Source organism: Manacus candei, unplaced genomic scaffold, assembly GCF_025592945.1.
Source record: "Manacus candei isolate 608988 ecotype Guabito, Panama unplaced genomic scaffold, ASM2559294v1 h1tg000050l, whole genome shotgun sequence".
Lineage (NCBI taxonomy): Eukaryota > Metazoa > Chordata > Aves > Passeriformes > Pipridae > Manacus > Manacus candei.
Window position 1 is genome coordinate 8625034 of NW_026138098.1, and position 13726 is coordinate 8638759.

Here is a 13726-nt window from a genome sequence, read left to right on the forward strand (position 1 = left end):
CCAAGAAGAGCCACAGTTACCCTTGGAGTCACTTCAGCATATCCAGACAAACTTTCTGGATCAAATCCTGACAATAATGCTGCACTGATGAATGCTAGAGCCTGGCTTTTTGTGTGCACCAGGCAATTCTAAGCCCTTATTCACTAATTCATCTTCTGGACAATTTACTCCTTTTGATATTTCAGTTGGTCCCTTGAATTTTGCTAATTTGTCAGGATGTGAGAATTAGAGACTCCATGTGAATAAAACGTCTTTCAGACAGGGAAACTAAGAGGTACTGGTGTGGAGATACCTACAGTATCCTGTGGGTTGTATTCTCTGTGGGTTTCATTCATTTCTTTAGCATTTATTCCAGTACACTGGTCTGTAGAACACTCCCCGCAGAGAATTTATTATGATCGTAGGTAATGTGCAGGTAAATTCTTGTTGTGCAGAGTCCATATTAGTGTGGGCAAAAGTATAATTGACCCTTCATGGGTATGTTGTCTAGAATGGCCTAACATCAATGCAGGTGCCATCCAGCATTCACACGTTGTTCTGTGCTGACTTTTCATAAGAAAACGGAAAATTATGCCAGACTGGATTTTCTTCCTCATTTAACAATTTGAATGTAAATTTGACAGTGTTTTGGCCATGCTTAAGTGTGAGAACACTTGTGCTTTGTGGTAAATGGTTGGGGTACAATACCTTCCTTTCACTCGGACCCAGGAGTCTTATCAAAGCACTCCTGACCACACTGCGGCCCTTGAGAACCTTCTCCAGCTGGACCTTACAAATCAGTTGGTTTACTTCCATTCCCCATGGAAGTGGCCATAGTCCTCCTCAAGTATTTTCCTTTTTTCTGTCACGTATTCTAACACATCAGTATTCTTCCCTCTCAGCTAATTTTAATTGAAGTGAATGAAGTAAATTAATTAATTTACCTGCAAGGCTTTTTTTAAGTGAGTTCTTGCAGGAAAATAAAGTGAAGCGAAAGAAGGTGTATTGAGGGAACATCTGAGAAATGTTACAGTACAGCTATCCTAGGTTGCCTTGTTCCTAAGTGAGAGATTCTATGTAGAGGTTTAATATGTCTTTAAAAGGCACTGACAAATGCATCATACTGAAGCTGGCTGAGAGATGGAGCATTTTTAGCTTCAACACTACATCAGAGGTTGTCTACTCTGGTGCAAAGTCAGACACTTTAAAATTAGTTGGAGTTCACTTTGATGACTTTGACACATGCTTCATTCTATTGACCCAAATGAAGGAAGTAGCAAACAGGTAGGTACAGAAACAAACAAAACTGGGGGAACTATGTGCTATTTGAGCATGTCAGCACTAAATTAGGAATTGTATTTTAATTGAATTTCAGTTTCTTATGACATACATTTAGACCTAATGTGAGAATTGGAACTTGGGTTTTGAGTTGACAAATAGCCACTTTCAGGGTTAGGCCTAGATTTTCTGGTGGTTCTGCAAAAAGCCAGTGCCATTGCCTATTTGCTTGCTGGGTTTCCTTTCCCTATGGAACAAAACAAAACAAAACAAAAAGCCCTTTTATCACTGAAGTAACTTCAGAAGTTTTCAGCAAGTTCTGTTTTCTTTTAGTGACTGAATTGTGATCTAAACTAATCATCATTCTAGCTGGTCAAGATCTGAAAGGGAGTTCATTAAAGCAGGGGTTGCTTTAGATCTTCCCCCCATGGATACTTGTGGAATATTACAAAGCCAAAACAAACAGAAAACAGAACAACCATAATGTATATTGTTTAGGTGTTTATTTAAAACTGTCTGGCTGTTCATGATTCTGCAGTGATCAGTAGGTAACATGGATACTATAACACAAGTAGATATTAGTAACTTGATTGAAAAAAGAGCTTAACCACTGAACTGGGGAAACTGCTTTCCTTTTCACTCATTTTTCCCTTTTGTGTTTCATGACAGCATTCCTCATCTGAGTTCTTTTATCCAAAGAGTCTGGTTCTGCGCAGGCCACGCTCTGCAGAGGTTTGCTGTTGTGTTTTCATAGTGTTGATAATGATCTTCTTTACTGAGAAGATTCTTCATTATTGTCATTTGCTGCACTTGCTACTAGTCCTGCCACACAGCTTTCCTGCTATCACTTGCCACCATGGGCACTGACGCTGTATTTTGCATCACTTGTTTCAGTGTTGCTTGTTAATGCTCACATTTTTTGTTGAATGAAATGCTTAAAATTAACTTATTTTTTTTAGGTTCAGATGAGCTTTTGGGGGCTGTAGTATTGGTCTTCCAGTATTCCAGAAAGTTTTTCTCATGAAACAAAAAATCAGAGTGCAAATATGAAGCAAATGAAAATGGTGAAAAGCATCTGACTTTAAAGCAATGGTTAAAAAGAAATTGTTTTCCATGAACAATTACTTATGTTTTTAGGAAAAAAAAAAATCCCATTAGTTAAATCAGTTCCTTTTTTATATGTATCGACCAAACACACATGAATACTTTAGTTGAGAAAATATTTACAAAATTCCAGGTTTGGGCATATTCCATGTGCTGCCTGAGAGCATTTGCCTCTCTCTAATCTGGCGCACATCCACATCTCAGTTGCAAGGTCTTCCCTGTCCTCTTGATTCTGGAATAGCTTTCTACTTTCAGACTTTGTTGTGTTTGCTTTGCACTTACAGACACCACCCACTTCCATTTCTTCTCCTTCAGGGCAGTGCTTATTTATTAGGTGTGTCTGCTGTAGGGGACGTGTGGCTGTGCTGCATGCAGGTGTGCCTGAGGTAGTTTTCACCTGGTGATGAAGTCAGAATGCTCTGGTATGGACTTAGCACAGGCTGGCAGTGGGCAGACAGGCTGAGAGAGTCCATGCCACTGGATTTCCATTGTGTCAGTTCATGTGGCCTTCACATCTCTAATTGCAAAGTAGATGTGGTCACATGTCAGCGAGAGCAGGATGCGTGTGATAGATCCAGTCTGCAGGATGGTCTTAGGTGGTTGGATCCAATACTGTGATTAAATGGAGGTTAATGCAAGCCCTGTACTCTCTGTCCTGCCCAGTAGTTTAGTCGCTTAACTACTCTTGAATATTACTCTCTGCTAGCTACAGATCTGTGTATCAAGAAAATACAGCCTGTGTTATCTGTGCTCTTAAGAGAGCAACGTCTCTTCAGTCCTAGGCTTTATGGAATTGAATGTTGGAGTCTAAGAACAGCAAACTGTGGGACCATTTCACTCATCTTTTAGGCTACTGTAGTGGGTTTTGCATTCAGCTTAGCATGCACGAGCATGAGTTTCCAGTGCTGAAATCCAGGAGCCTTAGGATTAAAAAACCAAATCCTATCCAACGTATTAGAAAAATATGCAAGGCAAAATAGGGGCAGCCCACGTCAAAATAAAGGAATGTTCTCTTCCTAGCTTTGTAGACTGTGTGGGATACAAATAGCTTAGGGTCAGATGAATATCCTCTTGTGTAAATTTGGGCAGTACTAAATTCTGTTTGGATTTATGTGTGGATTCTACAAAGTGTAACTCAAGGCAGAATTTGGCCTCAAGTGTTCTGCAGAGTAGACACAAAGATAGTATCATTGTTGTTACTATAAAGGTGGGCCAAAGGTTTGAATCTACATGAAGATTGTAGTTTGAAAATGGTAGGGTGAAAGCCTGTGAATTTCCTGAGAAGCTTGTGTTGAATTCATTATGTTCTGGACTTCCCACTTTATTTTCTTGTTCTTTCCTGTCTTGTTCTTAACTGACTCTTGATGAAGGCTAAGTTTGCACGAGTAGTCTTGTAAAAGTTTGTTTGGTACCAACATACCTGAAGTGATTACGTGCTGAAAATTCATTCTCCTCTCTGGCGTTACTGCCTAAAAAGGAAAGAAAAATTAGTTGTAACATATTAATATCTGTGTTTGTGTGAGTTTGAACTAAACCCCTTCACTGGTTTTGTCTTGATGCATATATAGTGCAGAGAAATAAGAAATGCATGCATTTGAAGGATTCACCCTTGTAAGGAGGAGGGTACAGTTAAATAGCAGACAGGCGCAGTGAATGCTCTGACACTGAGGGGCTTTCTTGGTCTTGTACACAACCACTGGAAATTAATGAAATCTGTAGGAAGCCTATGTTTTGTGAACTCTGGTTCCAAGTCCTAAATAACTACAAAACCTTGCAATTGATGAAGCAGGTAGTCAGAGTAACAAGTGTTGTACTGAGAAATCCCAAATCCCTTGGTGTTGCAAAGTCGTGTCAGCCAAATAGAAGATATTCCATCCTAAACTTCTAATAGCTTATTTACAAACATGCTTCACTTAAGGTAGCTTCTGAGGTTTAGAGAATTTGCTGAAGCTATAATGTTAAGTGTTATTAAGTGAAAACATATTCATTCTTCTGCAGCTATTATCACCGCCTTGCATAATGAACTCTATCAAAAAATTAAGGCAGGTACTGTAAATGGGGACGATGCCTTTGTTAAGCAGTAGTGCATCCACTTGACCAGATGTTCTTGGGATCAGTTTTGATCTGGTTGCCTGCACCTGTAAGTTTTTATAGAGCATGATGCTGAACATCTGTACTTTAGAATGCCAGAGCCACCACATTGTAGCAGCATTTGGATGATGTGAGTGGCTCTAGGCTCGATTCTTTATTTTTCTTTTTTTTTTTAGAAGTTATTTACATGGTGCACCATGCATGATGACATGACAAACAGAGGTAAATGCAGACGAACATCTTAAGCTTTGCAGTCCAATATTAAAATATCAAGTTTATCAATTTGGGGCATATGCATGGGTGATATGATAATTGAGCACTCAATTCACAGTGAGCATAAGAGGATGAGCATGACAGTTGGTATTACCTCTGCCAGTCTGCAAATGAAACTGGTAAAGAACTTCTGCATTGAAGTCAAATGCATGAAATGAAGAACAAAAATAAAAATAAGAACTCTATGATAAAGTGGAAAATACTGAGTAGTCTTGTAGATACTTTAGATGCTTCGTGATCTGTTTTTTTCCTTTGGCTCCTTTAATGACATGCATGACTTTTTGTTGACTGAATTTCTATTGTTTTTTTTTCATATACTTCATAGAGTTTCTGTATTTGGTACAGACATCCCATATTGATATATTTACTACTGTTGCATCCATTTGCGTGGAAGATGAAAGAAAAAAAGTGATGACTCTTCTACTGTCAGAAAAAGTGGAGAAAGGCCATGTACCACAAGAAAAGAAAAATTAAAGATTAGTTCTTAATAGAATTTTTCTTGAAATTTCTCTGCACAAAGGTGGCATTATGAAAAGCTCTACTTTGTTTCCTTCAAGAAAAAGAACAATGATACAAAAAATGTTCCAGATCTGTTTGTAGAAGGAGTAAGGCAGCTTAACTGGTTTAGTTGCTGGGAGTGTAGAACAAGTGAAGGCTACTGTGATGGAAGTAAATACCTCTAAATTATTGTGTTCATAATAAAGATTGTTTCCTTCTTCTTTACCTGTTTTTTTCCACTAATGTGTGCAAGACAAGCTCACATGTTATCTCCACATCTCCAGTGTTAAAGGTTACATAAGGGCTAGCCACTATTCCTGTTATTTACCTGTGCTCTGATCAGCTCCTCTCTACGGTGGAATTTACACCCTACTGCAGTTACATCAACACAGAACTTGACCTCCAGCGTGTCTCTTGCCAGCTGTTTAATGTAAAAAGTCACAGTGGTGTTACACAGGGTCAGGGATTCTCAAATGCTGATGAAAATGTAATGTTCAATTTAATAAAAGCCATACCCGGTCACAGATTTTCAGTCAGGGGCTATTACAGGTCTCTTAGGAGGCAACTAAAATTATGCCAGAGGAACAGCTTTTATCAAGGAGTCTTTAGTGTATGTTTGTTAAGGCAAGCAGCATAAATGTTTTTAAGTGCAATGCAGTTGTCTTTAGGGGAAAGTGCAAAAGCTGTGAAGGATTCCCATTCCATATGGGAAGCAGCAGAGTAGGAAACAGCCATCTGTGATGGAAACAGCCTGTGTAATTCAAAACAAGAAATAGGGCAAAGTGAGGCAGGAAGGGTGAGTGTAGATGTAGAAGTCCTTTTTCATGCACTGTCTTTGAGGGTATGTTATAAATGTAAGCAAGATACAGGACTGGGAGCTAAGAGAGAAACCTCAGAGTTCCAGGTCTGCTTGGATTCAGCTCCTCAGGAAAGGAGCAGCGTGTGCTCAGGCAGTGGATGGCAGGATGGCATCCTGCCCAGGCTGTGTGGAGCTTTGCAGAAGATGGAAGGTAAAATTGATGTACACAGAAAGAATTACATAAAATAGAAAACTGGTTTAAAGGGTGTCATATCTGGCTCATGGCCTTATTAATGGGATGGTAATGAGGAACTTGGAGCAGAAACACAGTGAGGAAATGAGGAACAGGTGCGACAACATGCAGGTCCATCTGACAACTGCTCCTATACTCCAGGGTTAAGAGCACCTAAGAAAGCTGTTAACAGGATATGGCTGAAACTATCTTCTTAAGATGTCTTAACTTTTTTTAATAAATTCACTGAAGTGATAAATGCAAGTGAATTTTCCTTAAATGAAAAGATTTTTAGCAGGGACACTGAGGTGAGACTAAGGAGGTGGGTTGAGGGCTGAGAATTTCTCGGTTTTTGAAGCAATTACAAAAGATCCAAAGGGCCTGCCAAATGGGAAGAAGCCATAACTGCCTCTAAGACTTGTTTTCCTACAGCATGGAGAATTGAGCAGACAAAACTCTTAAAGTATGTCTGCCAAAAGCCAAAGGTAACAGAGACACCCCTAACAGTACCTCAAGTACTTAATACTGTTCCCTCTGTTGTAATGAAAACAATTGTTTTCCATAGCAACTGCAGCAAAATGCTACATGTGTCTCCACTCAAACAGAGTGAAATGGAAGAATGGAAGGGGGAGTAAAGTGTTTCCCAACACCAGCCAGATTTTCCAGCTTAATTCTTGTAACATTTCCATGAAACAAGTGGTTGTTGTTGGATTTTTTGGTTTGATTGCATCATGGGAGGAGCTTAAGGGCAGCTGAAGAACTTCTGTTCCCTTTTGAGATGTAGGAATTTGCAGCTACAGAGAGAAAAGAAACATGTAAAGGTCCAGCTGAGAAAGTGTTCTCAGATGTGCTCTGGAGAGGATTTGTGACTTTATCAGTCCACAGCCACATCTGCTTTCTGTTTGATCTTAATCTTCACGGGTTTTGGTGGCACATACTCAAAGCCTTTTATTCCTCTGGTGCTCCCTGAGTGTGGTGATTTCATTTCCACAAATGAAGTCTGAGAAAGCCTGCTGTCTGATCCACAATCAGTCTTCAACATTCCATATATGGATGGTTCCAATAGATTTCCTGGCTATGAAATTAAAAGTAGAAAGTCTCTGAGGTCAATTGAAAAATCCTTTCAGGAAATGTACGCTTAGAGATAAGAAAGATCTGGTAGCCTTTTTGTGTTCACTCCAGTATTTCCTATATAAAATCAGTGAGCCAGGCTGTCAAGCCTTGTTTCTCTTCAGTGTGTGCCTGGAGGTCCCTTAGTTCAATGTCACAAGCTGATGATGTAAGGACTGTTTACCAGGGTTTAATTTCAAGTGACTTTGAAGTATCCCAGTGCACTGATGTCATCAGAGTCATCTTCTGATGCATTGCTTTTCGATGGGATTTGGTTCTTTGCAGCCACTTAGGAAGCAAAAATTGTTTATGGTTTCTCAGTTGCAAGTGGGATATGGTTGACTACCTTTGTGTGTCTGCTGTGTGCCAAGTTTAGGAGTAGTTGCCACAATAGCCAGAGTGACTTTTGATCAAATAGATGTTTTTCAAATTTATCAGGTTTTCAGGATCCCCTCATCTCGGTGATAAGTTTTCTCCTCTCACAAAACTTCCCCCAGGGCATCAGTGTCTGTTTAGATCTGACAAAGTGTTGGAAAATCTACTAAACATAATAGCACTTGCTCTGTAGGGGTGGGACTGTTCTCATGAATTTCAGATGTTGTCATTAAACATCATGACTTTTGCAGTATGAGGAATCATGGAATTTCAAACAACAGTTTGACTTCCCTGCTGCATCCTGGTGGTGCTGCAGTTATAGGGAACAGCTCCAAGCAAAGGATTTCAGGTCCTTCTACTTAGAAGGACTGCATTCAGTTCTGTATTCATAATGGAAATCCATTGATTGAACACCTGGAAAGTGATAATGTATGTGCTGTGCTCCTCACAACAGTTTTGTCTGCTGAACTGCTGATACCTCTAGTGGTTTGTGAACTAACGTTTTGCTAAAATGACCAGCAGGACTATCCTGGATGGTACTTTGGCTCCTGCAGTGTCTCTGGCAGGTGTTGTTTGATTTCGTTCTTTATTATTGTCAGTCTAGTCTTTTACATTGTTTGATTTAGAAAACCTCTTTCCCCTCTCACAGCACTCCTTCCCCTACCAAAAAAAAATAAAAAAAGCCCACTTGCCTCACAAGATTGTGAAATTTGCCAGAATGCTTGCATTTGTGTTGACATTTTTTCCTAAATTCAGTTAATTTCAAGATGTGTGCAGATTTCTTCATTTAAACTCAAAATTACCAATGTTGATGGCTTCAGGTTGCTTTCAAAAGTTACTTTTTGTTTTTCAGCCTACAAGAACGTCATCAGAAAGCATTTATTCCAGACCAGGTTCCAGTATACCTGGCTCTCCAGGCCACACTATCTATGTAAGTATTCCTTCTGAGGAATAGGCTGCTCACCCATGAGATACTCACACTGAAATGAATCACTGTTACACTGATGCCAGTGCATTTATTCTAGAGGTGAAATCATTATTTCTCCATGTAGCTTTTATAATTGTAGGACTTCGAGGGCAGAGTAGGCCTTTTCCAGGTCACATTTCCCTTGAAAAGATACAGTAAATCTCTTGAAGTCACTCCATGATGTGAAGGGGGACAGAAGGCAGATGGGTCATTTGGCTTTGTAAGGGTTATGTGAGGAGATCTGTGCACTTTGATACACAGTTTTTGAGAGATCTGCTGTCTGCACTTGCAGGATGTCGGGAGGAGGGTCAGCTACACTGAAAGAAGCCTGATTGATCCAATACCTTCTGTTTCAGAAGTCGGATGTTTTGGTTGTGAAAAGAAGGGTGTTTTGAATTAAGGTCAAAAATGTAACTAACCATAATGCTGAATCACTGATTTTATAGATAACCTTGAAACTATATGGGTGAAAATGTAATGTAAGACACAGAAATGTATCAGTGGCATGTATAATAATGCAGAAAAATCACCAAAATTACAAATCTCAAGTCCCGAGTTTGAGTTCAACTCTGGTTCTTCTGTGCATTTCAACAACCACCAAAATTAGCTGATGTGTAAAAGATGTTCACACTGCAGGTATCAAAACACAGAGCATGTCCTGGAGAACTGCCATTCTACTGGTAATATCAACTTCATAAACTGTAGCGTTTATGAAATTGAACTGCTGCTCAAAATCAGTCTGTAGGGCAACATGGTGGCTTATTTATTTTGGATTAAGAATATCCAGACATATTTGTGTTTCATTAACAGACTGTGGTAGAAATACTACAGAAATAACATATGTTAATTTACCTACATATTTTATGGTTACATTTGTTTAAGGTGTTGGTTTATATCTGGTAAGTAAAAGCTAAACAGATTTGAGGCTATTTTTTAGACAGTGAATTTCCCAGCTATTTCAAACCTTGTTTCTCTATGAAAAACTGTTTCTAGTTTATGGCACTGCTTAAGAACCACAAAGACCAGTGGTTGTTAGAGAACTTGGAAAGGCAAATGCATGTCAATCTGAAAATTCTAGGCTCTAGTACTCAGAAAGAACAGAATTGAGTGTGAGTTTTGTTATGCAACCCACTATGAATAAATAAAATATCTAGTAGAAGTGTTGAAAAACAATTTGAGTATCCTTCTTTTGTAAGGTAGGTAAAAATGTATGATGATATTTTTTAGAAATCTTTTTATAGGGAAAGATATTAGCTCTCTAAACTAAATATAAGGCCTCTTTCTAGCTCCTTCTAGTGTATGTATCTGACTTTGGAACTGATTTCCTACTTCCATTTTTTAACTAGTCAAGAGTTCCTTGCAGTCTTAGTGGAAAAAATAGTTGATGCCAGTACCATGCAGTTGGTCAGCAGTGGATGTCTTAGTCAGAAGCTTGGGTATAGGATGAGTGATGAGTGCAATTTAATAATTTCATTTGGGATTTTGGATACCCAGTCCTCACAGTCCTCCTTGTCTTTTTATTTCCTTTTAATAAGTTCTGTTTCCTCTTGTGTGCACAGCTATAAGTTGAATACCTGTCTGTGGTCTTCAGCATGGAATCCCCTTGTAATCTCTGTAATCTGCAAACTAAATCGATGTTATCACCATTTTACATGTGGGAAAACAAGAGCAGAAAGGTGACAATACTTGCCTGAGGCCAAAAAATGAATCATTTGCAGAGCTGAAGTTTTCAGCTCACTACTGGGGATAAGAAACTTTTGTATATAGAACTATCTATGCCATGTTCTTTCTTCCCTAAACCAAGAAAACAGTGTGAACTGTTGCAGAGGAGGCCTGCTGGAGAAGAACAAGAAGCATTCACTCTGCATGTAGAGCGCCAAAAAGAGTTTTCCATAGAAACAGTGTGACAACAAATACACAAAATCATAAATTGTGTAAAACAGAAATTGCCAGTGCACTTGTGTAAGTTAATTTATCTTCTGTCTTTGACCTTCAGGCAAAAGTAGACAATGAAATCCTTGATTACAAGGATTTAGCAGCCATTCCCAAAGTCAAGGCTATTTATGACATTGAACGTCCAGACCTAATTACTTATGAGCCATTCTACACTTCCGCCTACGAGGACAGACAGGAGAGACAGAGTCTTGGAGAGGTAATGAACCAACAAGCAACTCATTCCGCTGTGTGCTTTATATACAGAGCCTGCTTCGCTTCTAATTGACACTCCTAGATGCTGTTGCTGCTGCTGTTCACAGTGCTTTTTGTCTGTTTTGTCTGGGGTTTATGGGAACACTCATGATGATGCCTCGTGTGTGAAACTGCACAATTGGACACCAAATCAACGCCAGCCACTGGCAGAGGAATGGCAGGGGGGAGGCTTGCAGGCTGTCTCTGTGTGAATCCTCATAACTCTCATGGATATCCTAGTCTTTGGGTACAGCAAAGTCCAGAACGTGGGGCAAAAGCCTCACATTGTGCTGGGGAGCACTGATATTCACGACACAACGTGAGGAATACCATGATATTCTATGGCAGAAGCAGGACTTAAGAGCAGCACGACACTTTATCTCACACATACTGAAGGGAAATATATTGCCGGAGCACTTTGCCAGACATTCTGGATAAAATCTGAACTGGGTTAGGATGAAGTGCTCTTCCACCTGGGAAAGCGGGTTAGTTGTGTTATAGAAATACCTGCCTCACATTTTAAACTGCTGATATTTAGTAAGGATTCCTGTATCATGCAATGATAAGAAAAAGTATCTCTATTTTCTTAAATTTGTATTTAAAAGTATCTTTCAGACTGTAGGGTCCCCAGTTTTCTCAGGTGAATTTCCATAGCTGCAGTTACTATTTACATGATTCCAGTGCAGACTGTGAAGCAGTTTTTGTCATGTAATACCATCTTTCTGTAAATCAGACTTCCTGAATGCAAATCTAAATGGACATGGAAATGGATTTACCTCCTTGCAGTCTCAGTGACTTTACTGATTGTAACTGAATTGAGTATGAATTTGAGCTGAGGAGAAAAGAATTACAGTAAATCATTCAAGCACCAATGGTCTGTAGATGCCCAGATCAGTGTGACTGATAATCTGCTTTCTTAGCAGTGTTCTGCCCACCAGCAGGTCAGAGCTCCCTCAGTTTTTCTCCTTTGTCCTTTAATGTTTTATAGGGTTAGCTTCTTAAATAATAACATGAGTTGAAAATTCAAGAGACTATTCAGCTTAGGAATAAAATAAAGAGATTAATGGGTCAGAACATTACAGAATTTCCCCCCTCCGATTTATGTTGGTAGTGTATCCAGCTGGCACCTGATTCAAAACCACTGAGTGGTCACCATTGGTGACCTCTGACCAATTCCAACAGGCCTGACCCATTCCACAAAACCCACTACAAACACAAGTCTCTTGTTAGTCACAGAGGAAGAACTAATTTCACCAGAGAAGGTGAACTATTTGTTCATCCTTAAAGGGAAGCTCCTTACTGACAAAGCAGTATGTTGGAAGCTGATAAAGCAGTATGGTGTAAGTTGTCTGCTTTTATGCTTGTTCTGGGAATAAGCAAAAGCCTCTGGGGTACCATATCCTTGTATCATATTTTCACCAGCATTAAATTCAGTTAATTTCTAGTGAGTACAGAAATTTGTTCTGGAAACAGAAGAACTGGGTTTTTCACACAATGCTACTGCTGACTTCTGTCACCTTGGGCAAGTTATCTCACCTCTTTGTATCTGTTTCTCCTCCCTTCCTTTGCCCTAATGAGAACCCAAGCCCATTGGGGTGGAGTGGTCCCTTACCTTGTGTTTGTGTTGTGATAGTCGAGTGACAACAGTCTTGGTATATCTACATCAGTCACCATCATCTTTAAAAAGCAAAGGAGGTGACATGTTTAGTCATGGCAGGGATTTGCAGACTGAGTGATTAAACCTGCCTTCTCTTTGCAAAGGGGGGGTGTGTGGTGGTGTTAAATAAAAGGGGACCCTGAGTTTATTCTACACTAGAAGTGCCCCTCACCATGGTAAAAAAAAAAAAAAATCACCAGTCTCAGCTAAGAAAGATTTCTGTGTATACAAGGGAAATGTGCAAGAGGCACCAAAGTTGATCCAGGGATGGAGGCAAACCTTAATTATAAGGAATGAGCTACAAAACAATGACATACTTTAGCCACAGAAAGTGCGAAAACACAGCATGAGACTGTCATCCTCACTGCAATGGCAGGGAAATGCTCTGCCAGGTTTCCCACTCGTGGTCCCTTTTTCAGGAGAATCCCGATGTTTGTGGAGCTCGGGAGGCAGCGCTCTCCCACAGCTCCCCCTCGCGGGTGAGCTCCGAGCGTGCACGAGATTAAAAGACACGAACGAAATTTGCAAATTAATCTTTGCTAGCGAGGCTGGCCACTAACGGAGTGATAATGTTTCCAGAAACCGTCAGATACTCAGTTCTTCAGGTCCTGCCATTCTGCCCTGTGAGCAGCAACCTGATGAGTACTGAAGTCTTTTCTCAGCTCTGATCTTTGTTGCGTATATATGTATATATATATATATATATATATACACACACATATATATGTGAAGAGAGAGACAGAGAGACAGAGAGAAGGAACATTTTAGCTCCGTGTCCTTTATTTCATGTATTCTGTCTATTGAAAGCACTGAATGTCTGTAACAGCTTTCAGTAAACAAGCTGTCATAAAATGAGAAAAAGTTTTTTCTAATGTGATAGATGCTTCAAAATGGAGAAGGCATCCCACCTGGTAGTTCAATTAAAACACAGTTAAAATGGCATCAGTGAGAACCTCTGTTACAGAAGGACACCTATACAGTTTGTAGAAACTTCCCAGAGCACAAAATGACCTGTGCAACTTCAGGTATTAGAGCAGACCCTCAGATCTCAAAGCAATAGGGCATTGGGCCTGTTGCTGTAGGGGTTTCACTGTGTCTTTGGTCGGAATGGGTCTTTTTCCGCTTCCCATTCCCCTTCCTCTTCTTTCTCTTCCCTATCTGGAGTTGTCACTCTGT

At 39.8% G+C, this 13726-nt stretch overlaps 1 protein-coding gene across 21 annotated transcripts in view; it reads left to right on the forward strand.

Moving 5' to 3' along the window:
* ABLIM1 (actin binding LIM protein 1) overlaps positions 1-13726 on the forward strand; it is a 199922-nt gene that overhangs the window by 152357 nt on the left and 33839 nt on the right. For 18 of the 21 annotated variants that reach the window (XM_051801135.1, XM_051801131.1, XM_051801133.1 and 15 more), the window contains 3 exons: positions 1927-1989; positions 8593-8670; positions 10703-10858. In XM_051801135.1, coding sequence (XP_051657095.1) covers positions 1927-1989; positions 8593-8670; positions 10703-10858 — 297 coding nt within the window. The remainder of the gene's footprint in view (positions 1-1926; positions 1990-8592; positions 8671-10702; positions 10859-13726) is intronic. The other 3 variants (XM_051801121.1, XM_051801138.1, XM_051801122.1) reach the window with 1 other exon arrangement.